The sequence below is a fragment of the Eutrema salsugineum genome, unplaced genomic scaffold, assembly GCF_000478725.1.
Source record: "Eutrema salsugineum unplaced genomic scaffold, Eutsalg1_0 scaffold_11, whole genome shotgun sequence".
NCBI lineage: Eukaryota > Viridiplantae > Streptophyta > Magnoliopsida > Brassicales > Brassicaceae > Eutrema > Eutrema salsugineum.
In genome coordinates this window covers 240,936-259,301 of record NW_006256901.1, presented here as the reverse complement: position 1 = coordinate 259,301, position 18,366 = coordinate 240,936, and the positions used below count along the sequence as shown (strand labels likewise).

General features: G+C 34.5%; 2 protein-coding genes across 3 annotated transcripts; both read left to right on the top strand.

The window, feature by feature from the left end:
- The first annotated feature begins 2,033 nt into the window (after positions 1-2,033).
- LOC18026034 (putative cadmium/zinc-transporting ATPase HMA4) lies at positions 2,034-11,016 on the top strand. Of its 2 annotated transcripts, none has more exons than XM_006409021.2 (10): positions 2,034-2,165; positions 2,583-2,810; positions 4,110-4,367; positions 6,612-6,709; positions 6,864-7,119; positions 7,208-7,345; positions 7,446-7,773; positions 7,860-8,062; positions 8,159-8,361; positions 8,448-11,015. In XM_006409021.2, the coding sequence occupies exons 2-10, from the start codon at positions 2,585-2,587 to the stop codon at positions 10,743-10,745; spliced, it is 4,008 nt and encodes a 1,335-aa protein (XP_006409084.2). In that variant the 5' UTR covers positions 2,034-2,165; positions 2,583-2,584; the 3' UTR covers positions 10,746-11,015. The 2 variants fall into 2 exon arrangements, with proteins under 2 accessions (XP_006409084.2, XP_024016402.1); XM_024160634.1 differs by having other exon boundaries at positions 2,071-2,165; positions 2,549-2,810; positions 8,448-11,016.
- Positions 11,017-13,580: 2,564 nt separating this feature from the next.
- LOC18026032 (G-type lectin S-receptor-like serine/threonine-protein kinase At2g19130) lies at positions 13,581-16,287 on the top strand. Its single transcript, XM_006409020.2, has one exon. It carries the CDS (start codon positions 13,696-13,698, stop codon positions 16,162-16,164), a length of 2,469 nt encoding a protein of 822 aa, XP_006409083.1. The 5' UTR covers positions 13,581-13,695; the 3' UTR covers positions 16,165-16,287.
- Positions 16,288-18,366: the final 2,079 nt, after the last annotated feature.

The window sequence follows — 18,366 nt, the reverse complement described above, 5'->3', positions numbered from 1 at the left end:
TATATCGCGAGTATCATTTGTCAAAACTAAACTAGTAAACTCGCCATATCGGACAAGTTTTATCCTCACTCAATATTTAAAATTGTTTTAGTTGTTATTGGAGGCAGAATGTAACAAAAAAATATAAAAATAAAACCATAAACAAAATAACATATTTTTAATAAAGAAATTTAACATTTTCTAATAAAATTTTCAAGTCGTGGTTTATTTCTTAATACAATATGAATTGTTATTGTTGTTGTAGATTAAAATTTGTTTTCGGGTTAACCGGGTTGGCATCTAAAACGTTTTCAATGGCGAACTATAATTTCCGATTTGCATGTATAATTTTATTAGATTTAAATCTTATTAATCATAAACAAAAATCAAGAGGGTAATATTTCTTAACATCAACATCTTACATATGTTAATTCTTAGTTTTACAATTTAAAAGAGTATTTGATATTGTGAAAAAGAAAGACATTTGAAAACAAAGATACTTTGATCAATAAGTCTATAAAATAGTAAAGTTAGGAAATCTAGCATATCTATATGAGACTGAGATCTGTAGGAATATTGAACCTTGGGATCGTTCCTCGATATTATAAGCGACTTTGATGAAACACAAAGAAGAAATGAAAGGGTTTTGTTTGGGAAAAGCAGGAAGCAGAAAAGGAAATGGGTGCAAAAGTATCATTTGACAATGGTTTCTTTAGCTATTACAATTGATTTTAATATTTTTAACTTCTTAAGCTAATGTCCATGGCTTGTGATTTCATCTTTTGCTAAGTTGGAAATAGAAACAATTGTTTACCTTTAATTGGTATGATAACTGCACTACGTATAGTTTATCTCTAACGGTCTAAATATCTACAGGTTTTATGTTGATTTAAAAGTTTATATTTTGAGTGGCAGTTCGGGGGTGTTCACATTGAAAATGCGGAAATCTTATTTTTCCATCGGACAATGTTAAACACATGACAACTACAGTTTGCGAGATTACAAGATTCACTTGCATTACGGTTCAGAGGTATCTAACCATGGCTGTAAGTTTTTTACATGTTACTTTAAGGTTAACAACCGAAGGTTTGATGTTGCTGTGGCATTCTTTCCTTTTTCATATAATTTGATCGTTCGTTAAGAGAAACGCAACTAGATTTTTTAAAAAGAAACTTTAACAGATTAACTCCCTTGATCTTGTAATTAAGAAAAAATTTACTTAATGAATTAGCTAGCTTCAAATCTCAAAGATATAAGATATTGTCAACCCAAGTTTTAAGAAGTTCTGTATACTGTAAATGAGTCGTCAATCTTTTATTTTATTTTCAGTTAGACTAGTCTTATGTTTTTTGGTCGAAAGGAGTTAGACTAGTCTATAATCCATTATAGTGAATAAAGCGTTACAATCTGATGTCATCGATTTCAAACTCAACTTATAATTTTTAATTCTTGGAAATTGAACAAAAAGAAATTACATCTTGAACATATATATATAGGAACTAGCCTGAAAATCAGGAAGGAATCTACTGAAAACAAATAACTAAAAATCGCCTTCGAAATTTACATGGTAAACAAAAAAAACCTATAGCAATAAAACATATTTTAATTCCAAACTATAACCAAATTTTTTTGAAAAATTCCATATATTTTAGGTTGTATAAGGTTTATGATGCTTGATTCACTTGGTAGCCTTTCTTAAGTTTTAAGAATTATTGATACACTGATACATGGTAATTTTGATATATTTGAACTGTTATTTTTCGAGTTATTTTTTTATATATTTGAATTTAGTTGGTAATTTTGGAGAAACAAAATATAAGATTTGGTACTGTTAGAACTACCCTAAAAACAAGTTTATATGATCCGTTATGAATCATTAAAAATGAAAAATTAGTTGGTCGAATGAATGCATAGAAAAAAAGTTATAACAATATATATTTTTGATACAAAAATTTGGTAATGTACATAATATTAAAGAAAACCAACCAATCATCTTTCATCTAACATTCTTACTTATCTGCCTATATAAGCAACTACCATTACTAAATCTCTCCACCTCAATCTTTCTCCTCTTTACGTTCCAAAACCTCTCTCACTCTCTGTCCTGACCTTTCTGGTAACACTGTAATCTGATCGAACCGAACCAAACCGGTCTGGTCTTTCTGCTCGGCCTCGTCTCTTCTCTGGTATTAATTCTTTCTCTTCTTAATTTACATAGATTTCATAAAAAGTGATCAGACTATAACAATATCTGATTCGTCTTCCTCCTCGTAATTGAATATTGTTCATAATCCGGATTAAGCAATGAGAGAGTTAAGATTTTTAGACATACCCATATCCAAAAATTCCTCCTTTTTGCAAAAAAACAAAAACTCAATGTAATTTACGATTATGATATCTCCAATCTTTAAATAGACCTTTCATCAAGTCAGTTTTGCTTTTTTCTTTTTTCTTTTTTCCTTTTTTTTTTTATAAAAAAGAGTGAAAGTAGCCATAAACCCATAAATAATCTCTTTTTGTGGTATGATTTGTCCTTTTTTTTTTATATATATAAAGTGTCGTTTCACAGATTCATAAATCATTAAAGGGAACCTTTGATACAGAAATGGGGTCACAGAAGGAGGACAAGAACAAAGAAGAAGATAAAAAGACAAAGAAGAAGTGGCAGAAGAGTTACTTCGATGTTTTGGGAATCTGTTGTACATCGGAGATTCCTCTGATCGAGAATATTCTCAAGTCTCTCGACGGCGTTAAGGAATATTCCGTCATCGTTCCGTCAAGAACCGTGATCGTTGTCCACGACAGTCATCTCATCTCTCCGTTTCAAATTGGTAACGCATAAAAATATCACACACGAAAAAATCACTTCATTATCTTTTCTTCTTTCTCTATTTGGTTTCGCGTCGTGGTTTGATACGCAACGCAAACGCCACTTTTTGGTCACTGACTACTTTACTTTATGCTACAAGTCACTTCTAATGAAATTTAACAATTCTACCACTAAAGCTTAATTTGCCTTTCCAATTGCATTTTAATTCTTAGGAAAATTACTTTATATCAACTATTCAAGGTTTTAAGGAAAATGGTAATCCTAAAAACTAGGGAATTCAGATTTTCGAAGGTTTTACCAATTCTAATGTTTAACTAAACACCCTATTATTTGGGGTACCCCTCAAAAACCTCTTTCCTTTGATCGATTTTTTTTCCAAGAAGATTTTTTGTTTTTTTTTTTGTTATGTTGCAAAATATTGTTGTCATCCATCAATATCTATTTGATTGGTTATTTTTATATTATTTGATTTTAGTAATTGAACACACAAAAATTAAAAAATTAAAACTAAAAGTTATATTAGAAATCAAGTCTTTTTAAACTATCGTAAAAAACACAAGCAAAAACTCATTAAACAAAAATAAAAATAAAATCATTTAAAAGGACTACTGATCTTTTTTTACCAAAGTGTTTTTTTAATTGGTTTCCTCTGATTTTTACTGAGTAAATGCTTGTGTTTTAAAATCGGAGGAGCCCAAGCTGACACGCTAAAGGTCAAAAGTTATGAATAAAAAATAGTTTTCTTTTCCAACAACAAAAAGCAGAAGAAAACGTTACTAAAAACAATTTATCTCCATTAATAGGTTTTTTTTTTGTTTTAATTAGATAGTTCAGACGAAAGTAAACATTCACTAAACTTTTCCTTGGATTACGTTCAATTGATCTAACAAACTGATTGTTACAACTTCTATACATTTTTTTTGCGAACCAGCTTTTATCTAATATTTGCATAATGCACTGATCATACATACCGCATGTCGTGTATCGTGTAAACAAGTATATCTGGTTGACGTCATACGTAGATTTAATTTTCCAAAAACATATGCAGAATCAAAAAAATTCTAAGAAAGCCTGTCGAGATTTTTACCAGATCTTTTTATCAGAATTTTTAATTTGTAGTGGATGATACTCGTTTTGTAACTGTATTTTATATTTTTTTTTATTTGATAGGAAACATATTCCAATTAGACTTAAAAATAGTGACTTTTTTCCCTCACGATCGAAAAGTATGATTTTTTAAAACAATTTTCTTACATATTGGTTGTTTAATGACCGAGTTCCAAACAAAATTGTGGTGCAGCTAAGGCATTGAACCAAGCTAGGTTAGAGGCAAACGTGAAAGTAACCGGAGAGACCAACTTCAAGAACAAATGGCCAAGCCCTTTCGCGGTGGTTTCCGGCATACTCCTCCTCCTCTCCTTCTTAAAATTTGTTTACTCGCCTCTTCGTTGGCTCGCTGTCGCAGCCGTCGCCGCTGGTATTTATCCGATTCTTGCAAAAGCCGTTGCTTCGGTAAGAAGGCTAAGGGTCGACATCAACATCCTAGTCATTATAACCGGTAATTCCACTTTTCATTTTTTATTAATTTTTCATAAAAGTTACTTTTTTTCCCCGCATGACTCAAGATTGACGTGTAACTATAACTATAACTAATAACTATAGTGTTTTGTTAGTTTAATGGTTACCCGTAATCAATATATGTTCATACAATCATACTACTATGGAGTTATGGCAAAGAAAAAAAAATGAGAAGACTGTGGTCATAGTAAGGCCCTATTAATAGACCTAAAATTTTCTTAAAACATTTGTTTTTTTGGTTAAAGTATACTTTTCTTAAAACTTGCGAGTCTTTACTCTGCCTTAAGCCCTTTTACAAAAGCTTATATATACTGCTTTCCTGCAAACCTAGCACTCCACGAAACCTTTTAGAAAAGTTTTCCTTTATTTTTTCTTAATATTGTAAAAAGTAATACACATGGGAAATATCCAAACATATAGGCCATGAATGTTTGAGTGGTTTTTAGATTTTAGTTTTTGGTTTTTGATTTCTGGTTTTTGGTTTTTAGATTTTAGTTTTTGAGTTTTCAGTTTTTGATTTTGCTGTAGATTTTGGGTTCAAAAAAAACTTGAATGGTGGTTTATTTATATTTTGGTTTTTGTTTATATATATATATATATATATATATTTTTTTTTTTAAAACCTTGATTTATATTTTTTTTTATGTTTTTTCAAACTTTGTTTTGTTTTAAGTGTTTAAAAAAACAAGCACATTTTTACTGAAATGCATATATGAATGTGTATGTAAATATGTATGCTTTTAAAGTTATTAATTTAGATACATTTTTATTAATAAATTAAATTTATTTTGCAGAAATTTAATTGACAAAATTATGAGATTTGTTTTGTATGTATGATAGTATGAGACTGATGATTTTATGTAAAAAATATATTGATGGCTAAGAATTGTTTAATTAATATATATATATATATATATATATATATTTTATTTTTATAGAACAAAAAATCTCGACAATTGAGATAAAAACTACATAAGAGTAGATTTTAGTTTTTGTTTACAAAATGGTAGTTATTTGAAAAACTAGTTTTCCTAAAAAATAGGGAATCAGTTTTACTAAAATCTTGAATGGATGAAAAAATAGATTTTTCAAAAACAAAAACCAAAATCTATTCTAAAATCTGCAAACATTCAAGGCCATATTAATGTGCCCAAATTCTACTTTTATAACTCCAATATTAATAATGTAGCAATTTGATATTTCTGTTGTATTATTAAGTAAATTTGAGTTATGGATCTAAATAAAACGACTTTATATTTTCTCTGTATATAAAGTAAATTTGAGTAATAGGATATAGAAAAATATCAAAATGTTCTTTGGATATAGGTAAAGTGAACATGTGATAGACTTGGAAAGTTGGTGTGGAAGATAATGCAAAAATTTAAAGGTGTATTCAAAATATGGAGAAAAAAGATACGCCTTTCTTATTTCTCTTTACAAAAATGTATATATTTGTTATTACGCGTACGTGAAACAAAAATATTTATATAAAAAATGAAATTTAAAAATTATTGTATGCACACAAGTTGTATCTAAGTTGTATAATACAACATAGATACAAATACTGATTTAAAACGATCGAGGCGGCTAGAGAAATGGTCGTTTGATCGTTTCGTAATCGATTTTCTTTGAGTTGTCTGGTTCATTGGGAACTTTAAATATTTCTGGTATATTTTTTAATGATTCGTTTGACTGTTGATGTGTTGTTAATTCATTTTGAAAAATTAATCTTCTTATGAAAATAAAAATTGCAATTACGTGTCATAGATGGAAAAAAGGTTAAGTGGTTTTTTATTGGCTTATCTTCTACGACTCAAACTGGGAAAAAATGCACTTTTAAGTTTTAACTCGTGAAAGAAAACCAAAAAGCAAAATAATTGAAGGAAAAAGATCATCGATAGTTAAGAAATCAATTTACAATTTGGAACTGATAATTAACTTTGACTTAGCCATTGATTAATCAATCTTTTTTTTTTTGAACAGCCATTGAGTTATTGTTGAGTTATTTCTATTTGGAACTTCGGTTTAAGAGACCCGGTTAAGAAAGAAAAACCATATAAACCAAGTTTGTATTCAAATAAAAATCTGTTATCTTTCTCCATATGGAAGTGCTGCGAGCACTTAGAGATGCTTGTGAAATCTTGTGGTTTTCTAAATATGTGATCAGGTGATGATTGTTTTAACTTTTAACTAATAATAATGATCTTCCAATAACGTCAAACAGTGATTGCAACACTTGCAATGCAAGATTACATGGAGGCTGCAGCAGTTGTGTTCTTATTCACCATAGCCGAATGGCTCGAAACAAGAGCTAGCTACAAGGTTTGTTAACTAACCATCTATTACGTATTTATGTTCTCAAATAATAGCGAGGTTTCTTGCTTTTTCTTTATAAGGATGATTTAAATCTTTGAAGTTTTTATTGATTTTAAGATATCTGAGGTAATGATTATGGCATATATATTTGAAATCTCAGGCAAGCTCGGTGATGCAGTCTCTGATGAGCTTAGCTCCACAGAAGGCAATAATAGCAGAGACTGGAGAAGAAGTTGAAGTAGATGAGGTTAAGCTTAACACAGTTGTAGCAGTTAAAGCAGGAGAAACTATACCAATTGATGGCATTGTGGTGGATGGAAACTGTGAAGTAGACGAGAAAACTTTAACCGGCGAAGCATTTCCTGTTCCTAAACAGAGAGATTCTACGGTTTGGGCTGGAACAATCAATCTAAACGGTGAGTAATCCTCTTTAAAATGCTATAATCTTTGACCTTTAAGGTATATCATTCACTCATTTGATCTTGCTCCATTGTGTATTTGCAGGTTATATAAGTGTGAAAACAACTGCTTTAGCCAGTGATTGTGTGGTTGCCAAGATGGCTAAACTCGTAGAAGAAGCTCAGAGCAGTAAAACCAAATCTCAGAGGCTAATAGACAAATGTTCTCAGTACTATACTCCAGGTAAGCAAAGACATAACAAGAACTTGTTCTTTCGAATTTTCTCTATGTTCTTTAGACCTGTAGTTTGAAAACCTCTGTGTTTTCTTGGAATTTGTTTCAGCAATCATCATAATCTCGGCTTGCTTTGCGATTGTCCCGGCTATAATGAAAGTTCACAACCTCAACCATTGGTTTCATTTGGCACTAGTTGTGTTAGTCAGTGCATGTCCCTGTGGTCTTATCCTCTCTACACCAGTTGCTACTTTCTGTGCACTTACCAAAGCGGCGACTTCAGGGCTTCTGATCAAAAGTGCTGATTATCTTGACACACTCTCAAAGATTAAGATAGCTGCTTTCGACAAAACCGGGACTATAACCAGAGGAGAGTTTATTGTCATAGATTTCAAGTCACTCTCTAGAGATATAAGCCTACGCAGCTTGCTTTACTGGTAAAAAAATTTGTGTTCTGATACAAAACCAGTTTCTTGAGATATAACTTATGACTGAGAGTTTCTGGTTATACAATGTTTTTCAGGGTGTCAAGTGTTGAAAGCAAATCAAGTCATCCAATGGCAACAACAATCATGGACTATGCTAGATCCGTTTCTGTTGAGCCTAGGCCTGAAGAGGTTGAGGATTACCAAAATTTTCCAGGTGAAGGAATCTATGGGAAGATTGATGGGAACAATATTTACATTGGGAACAAAAAGATTGCTTCAAGAGCTGGTTGTTCAACAGGTAAAGCTTCAAAATTTGGCTACAAAAACTCAAATGGAAAGTTTTGTTGAGTCTGACCACTTGACTGTTCTTTCTTGAATGTTATTTCTTGACCAGTTCCAGAGATTGAGGTTGATACCAAAGGTGGAAAAACTATTGGATACGTCTATGTAAGTGAAAGACTAGCTGGAGTTTTCAATCTTTCTGATGCTTGTAGATCCGGTGTAGCTCAAGCAATGAAGGAACTAAAAGATCTTGGAATCAAAACCGCAATGCTAACAGGAGATAATCAAGATGCAGCAATGCATGCTCAAGAACAGGTGAGAGACTAAAAACCAGAGTTTGATTAACTCTCTTAATACGTGACAAAAACCTCGACATGTTTTTTTATTTATTTATGAAACAGCTAGGGAATGCTCTGGATGCTGTACATGGAGAACTTCTTCCAGAAGACAAATCCAAAATCATACAAGAGTTTAAGAAAGAAGGACCAACCGCAATGGTAGGGGACGGTGTGAATGATGCACCAGCTTTAGCTACAGCTGATATTGGCATCTCCATGGGTATTTCTGGCTCTGCGCTTGCAACACAGACTGGTCATATTATTCTGATGTCAAATGATATCAGAAGGATACCACAGGCGATAAAGCTAGCAAGAAGAGCTCGACGCAAAGTTGTTGAAAACGTGTTTATATCTATCACGTTGAAAGCAGGAATACTGAGTTTGGCGTTTGCTGGTCATCCTTTGATTTGGGCTGCGGTGCTTGTTGATGTTGGGACTTGTCTGCTTGTGATTCTTAATAGTATGTTGTTGCTGCGAGAGAAGGACAAAAACAAGAACAGAAAGTGTTACAGGGCTTCTACAACTATGTTGAATGGTAAGAAACTTGAAGGTGGAGATGATGAAGACGTGGACTTAGAAGCAGGCTTGTTATCAAAGAGTGGTAATGGTCAATGCAATTCAGGCTGTTGTGGAGACAAGAAAACTCAAGAGAAGGTGATGACGAGACCAAGCAGTAAAACCAGTTCTGACCATTGTAACTCTGCTGGTTGTTGTGGCGATAAGAAGCGAGACAATGTAAAGCTTGTGAAAGATAGCTGTTGCGGCGAGAAAAGTAAGAAACCAGAGGGAGATATCGCTTCATTGAGCTCATGCAAGAAGTCTAAAATTGACCTGAAAATTACAAGTGGATCAAGTTGTTGTGCTAGCAAAAAGGAGAAGCTGAAGGAAATAGTAGTGGCAAAGAGCTGTTGTGAGGAGAAGCAGCAAGCAGAGGGAAATGTCGAGATGCAGATTCTTGGTCAGGAGATAACTGATTTGGAGAAAGGGCTGCAGAAAACGGTTGGTGAAACCTGTAAATCAAGCTGTTGTGGAAATAAAGAAAAGGCTAAGGAAACAGGTTTGATGCTTTCTACTACTGAGGAAACAACTTATCTGGAGGAGAGAGTTCTCATTGAAGATGAAAGAAAATGCAAGTCTGGCTGCTGTGACGGTGAAAGAAAAACTGCGGAAGCTACAGTTGTGGCTTATAATATGGACTGCAACTCGGGATGCTGCGAGAAAAAGGAGTCAGTGAAACAGAGCTGCCATCAGAAAGCAAGTCTGGACATTGAAACTGGTGTAAGTTGTGATCTCAAGTTGGTTTGTTGTGGAAACACAAAAGGAGAAGTGTGTGAGCAATCTGATCTCGAGAAGGGCCTGGTGTTAAAGAATGAAGGACCATGCCAGTCTAATTGTTGCAGTGATGGAAAACAAACCGGGGAAATAACTCTGGCTTTTGAAGAAGAGACAGAAAGTTCTGATTGCTCCTTGGGATGCTGTGGAAACGAGGAGGAAGTGAAACAAAGCTGCCATGAGAAGACATGTCTGGAAACTGAAGCTGGTGTAAGCTGTGATATCAAGTTGGGTTGTTGTGGAAGCATAGAAGGAGAAGTGAGAGAGCAGTTTGATCTCGAGAAAGCCCTGCAGGTAAAGATTGAAGGACAATGCAAGTCTAATTGCTGCGGTGATGAAAAGAAAACCGAGGAAATAACTTTGGCTTCTGAGGAAGAGACAGAGAGTCTGGATTGCTCCTCGGGATGTTGCGGAAACAAGGAGGAAATGAAACAAAGCTGCCATGAGAAGACATGTCTGGACATCGTAAGCTGTGATTCCAAGTTGGTTTGTTGTGGAAAAAGAGAAGTGGAAGTGAGAGAGCGACTTGATCTTGAGAAGGGTATGCAGATAGTGAATGAAGGACAATGCAAGTCTGGTTGCTGCGGTGATGAAAAGAAAACTGAGGAAATAACTCTGGCTTATGAGGAAGAGACAGAAAATCCGGCAACTGAAGGTGGTGTTGATTGCAAATCTCTGTGTTGTGGAACTGGTTTGAAGCAAGAAGTGTCTTCTGATTTGGTAAATGTGGTGGAGAGTAGTAAAGCCGGTTCAAGCTGTTGCAGCAAGGAGAAAGAGATAGTGAAAGTCTCAAATCAAAGCTGTTGCACAAGTCCTATTGATCTGGTGTTATCTGACTTGCAAGTGAAGAAGTTAGAGATTTGTTGCAAAGTGAAGACTCCAGAGGCTTGTGGATCAAAATGCAGAGAAAGAGAGAAGCGTCACATTGGTAAAAGCTGTTGCAGGAGTTATGCAAAGGAGTATTGCAGCCACAGGCATCACCACCACCACCACCACCACCATCATCACCACCACATTGGAGCTGCTTGACGAAGATTGTGATTGAATAGCGTTATCTCTCGAGGCATCCATCTATTCACATAACCTTTCCGTCTTCAAGTAATTCTGCCAAGAAAATAATCAAAAAACATATTCATTGTTTACAGCAAAGGCTATAGATTGAAGACAATGCTAGTGATCCTTTATGTTTGCCAAAAGTCAAAACCGTAAAGTATTTCTCTGCTTTTTAGTTATTATCTTCTTGAAAAATATTGCAAAACAAGTTCGAAATTTGATCTTAGAGTCTTAAATTCAAGCAAAACAAGCAGTTGAAACACAACCCATTTTCACAAAAAGTGTGGAAGTCTTTCCTTTTGTTTTCCAAGTAGCTGCCTTAGTAGAAAGAGATAGTGCCCTGTGTAATAAAAGAAATGAACAGGTAGATGCTGTTATAAAAGAACATGATTCTTCATTGATCGATGAGGTAATAGAACACACACAATACAAAATGCTAACACACTGCCCTGTCTGCTTTATGTGATGATATTCTACGGAATTGTGCATACTAACAAATCCTCCAAGATCTTTTTCCATCTATACACTAATTTTTAGTGCTTTTTTCCACAGCATTGATGATTTTCTTCTTCTTCTTCTCTGATGTTTGTGCTGCCAGGTATCTCTATCCCCGGACACATCAAAATCGATTTAAAGAAAAATGGATATTCTTAGCTCAAGATAAACGCTATCACATGGTTTTAATAGCGTTTCGATGAACTATATAACAGCCGGAGCTATAATAGCGTTTTGATCTTCTGCTATTATATGATATTCTATTATAGTGTTGGTCAGTGCTTTGATATATAATCTTGTAGCTCATTTTAATGCTATACTAATTGATATTGTTGCGCTTTTGTTAATGCTATGATCTAAGGTGTCGTAGCTTTTTTTTCAAGCTATGGTCTAATGTTCCGTAGCTCTTTTCTCAAGCCAGGATCTAATATTTTGTAGCTCTCATTTTAAGTTACGATTTATTGTTTTACATTATTTTATTCCACATTCGCAAGAAACCTGTTTTGCATTAAACATATGCTATATAAAAAAAGTATATAATTCTCAATCCAAGTCTCAACAACAAATAGATATCTAACAAACACTACAAAAGTCTCGATCCAAGTATTAAACTAACATTACAAGTGACACCAGCAACGAACTCCATACACTCAAATTCCTTAGCTCAACAGTTCCGGTTCTGGCCTTCACAGAGATAAAAAAATTTTAGCAGCAAAACACAAACTAGACCAAAAAAAAAAACTTATTTGGTGAACTGTGTAAATAGTAATCGACCTAAGAGTGTTAAACAAAGCATTATTCATGTACATGAGCAAGACATCAAACCAGTAGTAATGAGATGCACTTGAAACTGATTTAAGTCTCTTGTTTTGCTTAACTGTGGTCAAAGCCTTTCTTCTCAGCTCCACCAGACTTAGAAGAAACAATCTGCAAAATATTGAAAGAAGTCAGAATCACCAGCTGCATAAGGTCTCTTACCTCCTAACACGTGAAAGAAAATCAGTGAGAGCAAAGAAGTATGTGTATAAGAGGAACTCTTAACTAAAGATCATAACACAGACACGTGTGATACTATCTAATAAAATAGACATTTAAACACAAAGAAACAATTATCAGGGATCATCGTTACATCCAATATGTCATTAGAGAATTGTCATTTCATATAGTTTAATGGCAGAAAGAAACTAATATTAGAGATCATGGTGGTTTTTTGACCAAAAAAAAAAGATCATGGTTCTTACTCTTTTTAGGAAACATTTCAAATATGATAATGGAAGCAACATTCAAGTAAAACCATATACAATATTGATGTAAGGATACTCTTTGCAGTGATGGAGTCCGACATTTTATGGAACCTGTTTTGATGAAAAACACAAAAGACCAGATTTATCAGAATCTACTTGTTTGAAGCTGCAATTCACAGGCCTAATGAGACAAAAAAAAAAAAAATCTGTAAGAAAATCCACCATTTGCTGCAGAAGATTTTGCACCTGCGGATAAGAATTGAAGGATTCATTGACTAAACAAAGTGATATTGGCTCAAAGTCAGAAGCATACCCACGAAAATAGATGCTCAGAACTAAGGAAAAAAAAAATCAATCAGAATTAACCAAAATCCGTCTAATCCTTTCCCTAGAAACCCAAGATCTAAAAAAACCTGAGTATGAGGATTTGTGGTCTTGTAGCGGCAAGAGAGAGCGGTGATGTGAAGCAGCGAGAGAGAAAGATATCATTTCTTGCAAATGTAGATGTGTTCAAATTCTCATCGTCTTCTGGTAGTAATGTCCCTGACTAGGGAGAAGCAAATTAGAGCAAGTTGATCACAAAATTAACTAAATACATACCAGGATGGTGCCAGAACTTTCAGAAGCTCCACTTATGTATACTGGTATTGGTTACTAGAAGTCTAGAACGAATCTGGTGAGTTTAAGTCCAGGATGATACTTTGTATTTAGGTTAGAGGTTTTTCAACCGTTGGATGTAAGGCAACGTAGTAGAAAAATCTGACGATATAGAACAAGTCCTGAGTTTTCTTTTCAAGTGAAAACTATTCATATCATCTGTCAACATTCCTCCTCGTCGTGTCAGACTTCAAGTCAATCATTGTGCGATTTGGGTGTTAGTTCGGTTAAAATGCAAACGTACGTATATTCACAACAAAACGTATAAAGACGATGAATTTGACGAGGTCAAGAGAAGATTCAATAGTAGGTCCCCCCCCATTATTATGCAACTTGTTTGACTTTTCCCAAATAAAAAACCAATCAACATAAAATCAAGAAATCTTCTTTCCAATTCGCCATTGACAAACCAAACCTCATGGAGTCACGACCAAAGACTTAAAAGATTTGTAATCTTTTCATTAAAGCAAAGACTCTTCATATGATCTCTCTCTCTCTCCATCTTTCTCTCTTTCCTCTAAGCTTTTTCCATGGTTTCGTTCTTCTTCACCTTCTTTTCTCTCTTCTTTCTCTGTATCCATGTCTCTTCCGCCGCCGATACAATCTCCTCCGACTTTACTCTCTCCGGCGACCAGACACTCGTCTCCTCCAACGAAACTTTCGAAATGGGTTTCTTTGAAACAGGCACCTCTTCAAATTTCTACATAGGTATGTGGTATAAGCAACTCTCTCAACGAACCGTCGTCTGGGTAGCTAATCGAGACAAATCAGTCACCGACAAGAACGCATCGGTTCTCAAAATCTCCGACGGAAACTTAGTTTTACTCGACGGCAAAAACCAGACTCCGGTTTGGTCCACCGGTCTCAATTCCACAAACACTTCCTCTGTTCTCAAAGCGGTTTTGCAAGATGACGGCAATCTCGTTCTCAGAGACGAATCCGGCTCTGTTCTATGGCAAAGCTTTGATCATCCTGGTAACACGTGGCTTCCCGGAGTCAAAATCCGGTTAGATAAACGAACCGGAAAGAGTCAACGACTCACCTCGTGGAAGAATGATGATGACCCATCACCAGGTTTGTTCTCTCTCGAGCTAGACGAGTCCACAGCTTACAAAATCCTCTGGAATGGAACGACTCAGTACTGGTCAAGTGGTCCTTGGAACTCTCAGAGCAGGATCTTCGATTCAGTCCCCGAAATGAGACTCAACTACATCTACAACTTCAGCTTTTTCACTAACGCGACAGAGTCATACTTCACTTACACGATCTACAACCACTTGAATGTGTCACGGTTCGTCATGGATGTGTCTGGACAGATCAAGCAGTTCAATTGGTTAGAGGCCAACAACCTATGGAACCAGTTCTGGTCTCAGCCTCGGGAACAGTGCCAAGTCTATGCTTACTGTGGCTCTTTTGGGATATGCAATGAGAAGTCTCAACCTTTTTGCCAATGTCCTCGAGGGTTTAGGCCCGATTCGCAAAAAGATTGGGACTTGAAGGACTACTCTGCAGGGTGCGTCAGAAACACTGAGCTACAATGCTCTCGTGGAGACATTAACCAGTTTCTGCCTCTTTCCAACGTGAAATTACCTGACAATCCAGATGTAGTGGTCATAACGAGTCTTGGTAATTGTGCATCTGCTTGCCAAGGGAACTGTTCTTGCAAGGCTTATGCGCATGATCAAGGCTCGAACCGGTGCTCGAGTTGGAGTAAAGATGTGTTGAATCTTCAGCAACTCGAAGAAGATAACAGCGAAGGGAATACGTTGTATCTTAGACTCGCTGCTTCCGACATGCCTAGTGAATCTTCCGGTAAGAGTAACAAACTGATGATATTTGGCGCGGTTCTAGGCTCTTTAGGTGCAATAGCTCTCGTTCTGTTGGTGGTAATCTTAATCTTAAGGTACCGGAGGAGGAAGAGAATGGGAAGAGAGAAGAGTGATGGTACGTTGTCTGCTTTTAGCTACAGAGAATTACAGAACGCGACTAAGAATTTCTCGGAGAAGTTAGGAGGAGGAGGTTTTGGTTCGGTGTTCAAAGGGGCTTTACAGGATTCTAGTGACATTGCAGTGAAGAGGCTTGAAGGTATTAGCCAAGGAGAGAAGCAGTTTAGGACAGAAGTAGTGACCATAGGAACAATCCAACACATGAATCTAGTGAGGCTTCGTGGGTTTTGCTCCGAAGGAAACAAGAAGTTGCTGGTTTATGATTACATGCCTAATGGTTCTTTGGATTCACATCTTTTCATCGACCAAACCGAAGAGAAGATCGTCCTCGGGTGGAAACTGCGTTACCAAATAGCGTTAGGGACGGCTAGAGGATTGGCTTATTTACACGATGAATGTAGAGACTGTATCATCCACTGCGATATAAAACCGGAAAACATCTTGTTAGATTCACAGTTCGGTCCCAAAGTTGCTGATTTCGGTTTAGCTAAGCTTGTTGGTCGAGATTTTAGCAGGGTTTTGACGACAATGAGAGGCACTAGAGGCTATCTTGCACCGGAATGGATCTCTGGAGTTGCCATAACAGCGAAAGCTGATGTTTACAGCTACGGGATGATGCTGTTCGAGCTTGTTTCAGGGAGAAGAAACACTGAGCAATCAGAGAACGGGAAAGTCAGATTCTTTCCGAGTTTGGCTGCAACTGTACTCACCAAAGATGGAGACATCCGATCTCTGCTTGACACGAGACTAGATGGTGAGCCAGTGGACGTAGAGGAGCTCACGAGAGCTTGTAAAGTGGCGTGTTGGTGCATACAGGACGAGGAGAGTCATAGACCAACGATGAGTCAAGTTGTTCAGATTCTTGAAGGTGTTTTGGAAGTGAATCCTCCGCCGTTTCCAAGATCGATCCAAGCTTTAGTTGAAAACGATGGATCTGTGGTCTTCTTCACCGAGTCGTCATCTTCGTCGAGCCATAATTCTTCACAGAAACAGAGCCATTCTTCTTCCTCTTCTTCTTCCAAGAAAACGAGCACCAATAACTCCTCGGCTTAGTTGATGTAAACTCATGTTTATCATCTATCTGTTTAATTAGTTGTAACATGGTAAGTAATAACTGAATTTTTCTTCCACTGTATAATTATTTATTTGTTACAAGAACGTGCAAAGTTTTTCAGACATCATGGTGTGCATTTTTGTTATTTTGTCCAAAACTTAACCAAATTGTTTAAAACCAAACTGAACCGAACTAATTTATCCTATTTTTTAAATCCCAAAAAGAACAGAAAAATCTGAAAACAAACCTAACCGGTAATCGAATGGCTATCCTTGCTGAAAATTGGGGTGTTTAATCTGGTAAAACCGAATCGAACCGACCAAATTAAATCGAACTAGAACAATATGATTTGGTTTCTATTATACCATATAATCCAAATGGATGTAATTTTTTTGAAAACCATAGAATACAGATATGGTTTGGATATTAACCGATTAAACAAAAAAAACCGATTAGTTCTAAATTTTAATATAATAATACATAGTATACACTTTATATTATTTTTATAAATACTCATATGAATCTTCATATATTAATTCCAGAAAATATATGTCTAAATTCTAAAGAAATCTTAATATAATAATATAACTATGTTAATTATAATTTTTAAATACATCAATTTTCTTCATTTTTATTGGTATCAATCGAAATCCACATAACTTATAATTAAATCGGATATAATTTTTTTCGGTATAAAATTGAATAAGCCAAAAACTGTGAATATTCAAACCGAACCATACCATATAAGATATGGATGTACATGGTAGTTTTTTTTTTAACCCGAAAATTTGAAAAACTGAAAAAAAAAAAAAATCTGAACGGAAACCAAACTGTTATGCAGATTGAACTCTGCTACTGAAAACACTCATTTATTTATTCATAATAGAAACCTAAAAAAAGGTAATCTGATTTTTTTTTTTTTAAAGGAATACAATGGACCTTATGACCCAATAGTTTAAGTAGCACAACATTAATTAATTATACAACCGACTATAAGAAATTTGATGGATTTTAAGTCGAACCGTTTAATAGGTTGGAACTTGGAATCATTCCCCTGTAGATATTATAAAGAAGATCTATAAGTGCATCTCCAACCCACCTCTATTTTTGACTCTAAATGCTATTGTAGAGAAAAATTATTTCCAACCCACCTCTATTTCCAACTCTAAAAAATATTTTTTTATTTTTTTCCCTCTATATTTGGAGAAACTCTATTTTTTACTCCAAAATAGAGTTAAACTTTTTTATTTATAAATTAGTTATTTAAATTTCAAATCTTTTTATTTATGACTGAAATAAACAATATAAATAATATAGATTCAAATTTAACAATAAAACTTAAACAAAGTTAATTTAAGATGTATTATACATAAAAATGTCAATAGAACATTATATTATTATTCATTTTGACATAGAAAAAAAAGACTAGTGATTTAATACATTAGTGACAAGACAAAAATATAGTAATAGTGATTTTAAACAAAGTCTACTATACTTTTTTATTTTTAATTGATATAATAAATTTTAATTATGGAATAAATGTTTATTTTAAAAAATATCATAATGTATAAAAGTTTTATAAATGATAAAACAAGTGATGTTAAATTGTATTTATTTACAAATAGAAGAAGCCGAAGATGATTAAAAAAAAAGAAAGAAAGGAAGAGAAAAAAGGAAATCGGAAAGTTGAATAAGAGGGAGAAAAAGAAGACGAAGTACATGAAAAAAAACTAGAAAAGAAAATTAATAGTCAGAATAAGATAAATTAAGACTATATGAAGATGTTGAAGAATAAGAAAGGGAAGATTGATGAATCTGGAGAAGAAAAACCATAGAAAATCTTTGAGAAGAAGGCAAGTAACAATTTTCTATTGTCAGTCGCAACTCTTAATTTAATTAGACATTATTTCTGGAGAACTCAGCAGATAATCAACTTGAAATTGAGAACAACAATTAAAAAGCTTACATTGGAAAGATAAATTGCAGAAAAGATCTTTTTATAATAAATAGTAACACTTAGGTCTGCATAATACCAACATGGTTAGAGAGTTGGGAGCGATAAGATACATATATATGCCGTTTTTGTTGTTGTCTGTGTTGCTGCTTCAACAGTTGTGGCCTATACTTGCTATAAACAGTTGTAATGAAAATTATATCCTAAGATGATTGTGTATTGTATTTCAATTAGACATTGTGACTTT

Excerpts from the sequence above, each read along its gene's own strand:
- LOC18026034 (XM_024160634.1), top strand. The coding sequence starts at position 2,585 with ATGGGGTCACAGAAGGAGGACAAGAACAAAGAAGAAGATAAAAAGACA. Across the intron at positions 4,368-6,611 it reads CATCCTAGTCATTATAACCG|TGATTGCAACACTTGCAATG; the intron begins GTAATTCCACTT and ends AACGTCAAACAG. Across the intron at positions 8,063-8,158 it reads AAGAGCTGGTTGTTCAACAG|TTCCAGAGATTGAGGTTGAT; the intron begins GTAAAGCTTCAA and ends TTTCTTGACCAG.
- LOC18026032 (XM_006409020.2), top strand. The coding sequence starts at position 13,696 with ATGGTTTCGTTCTTCTTCACCTTCTTTTCTCTCTTCTTTCTCTGTATC.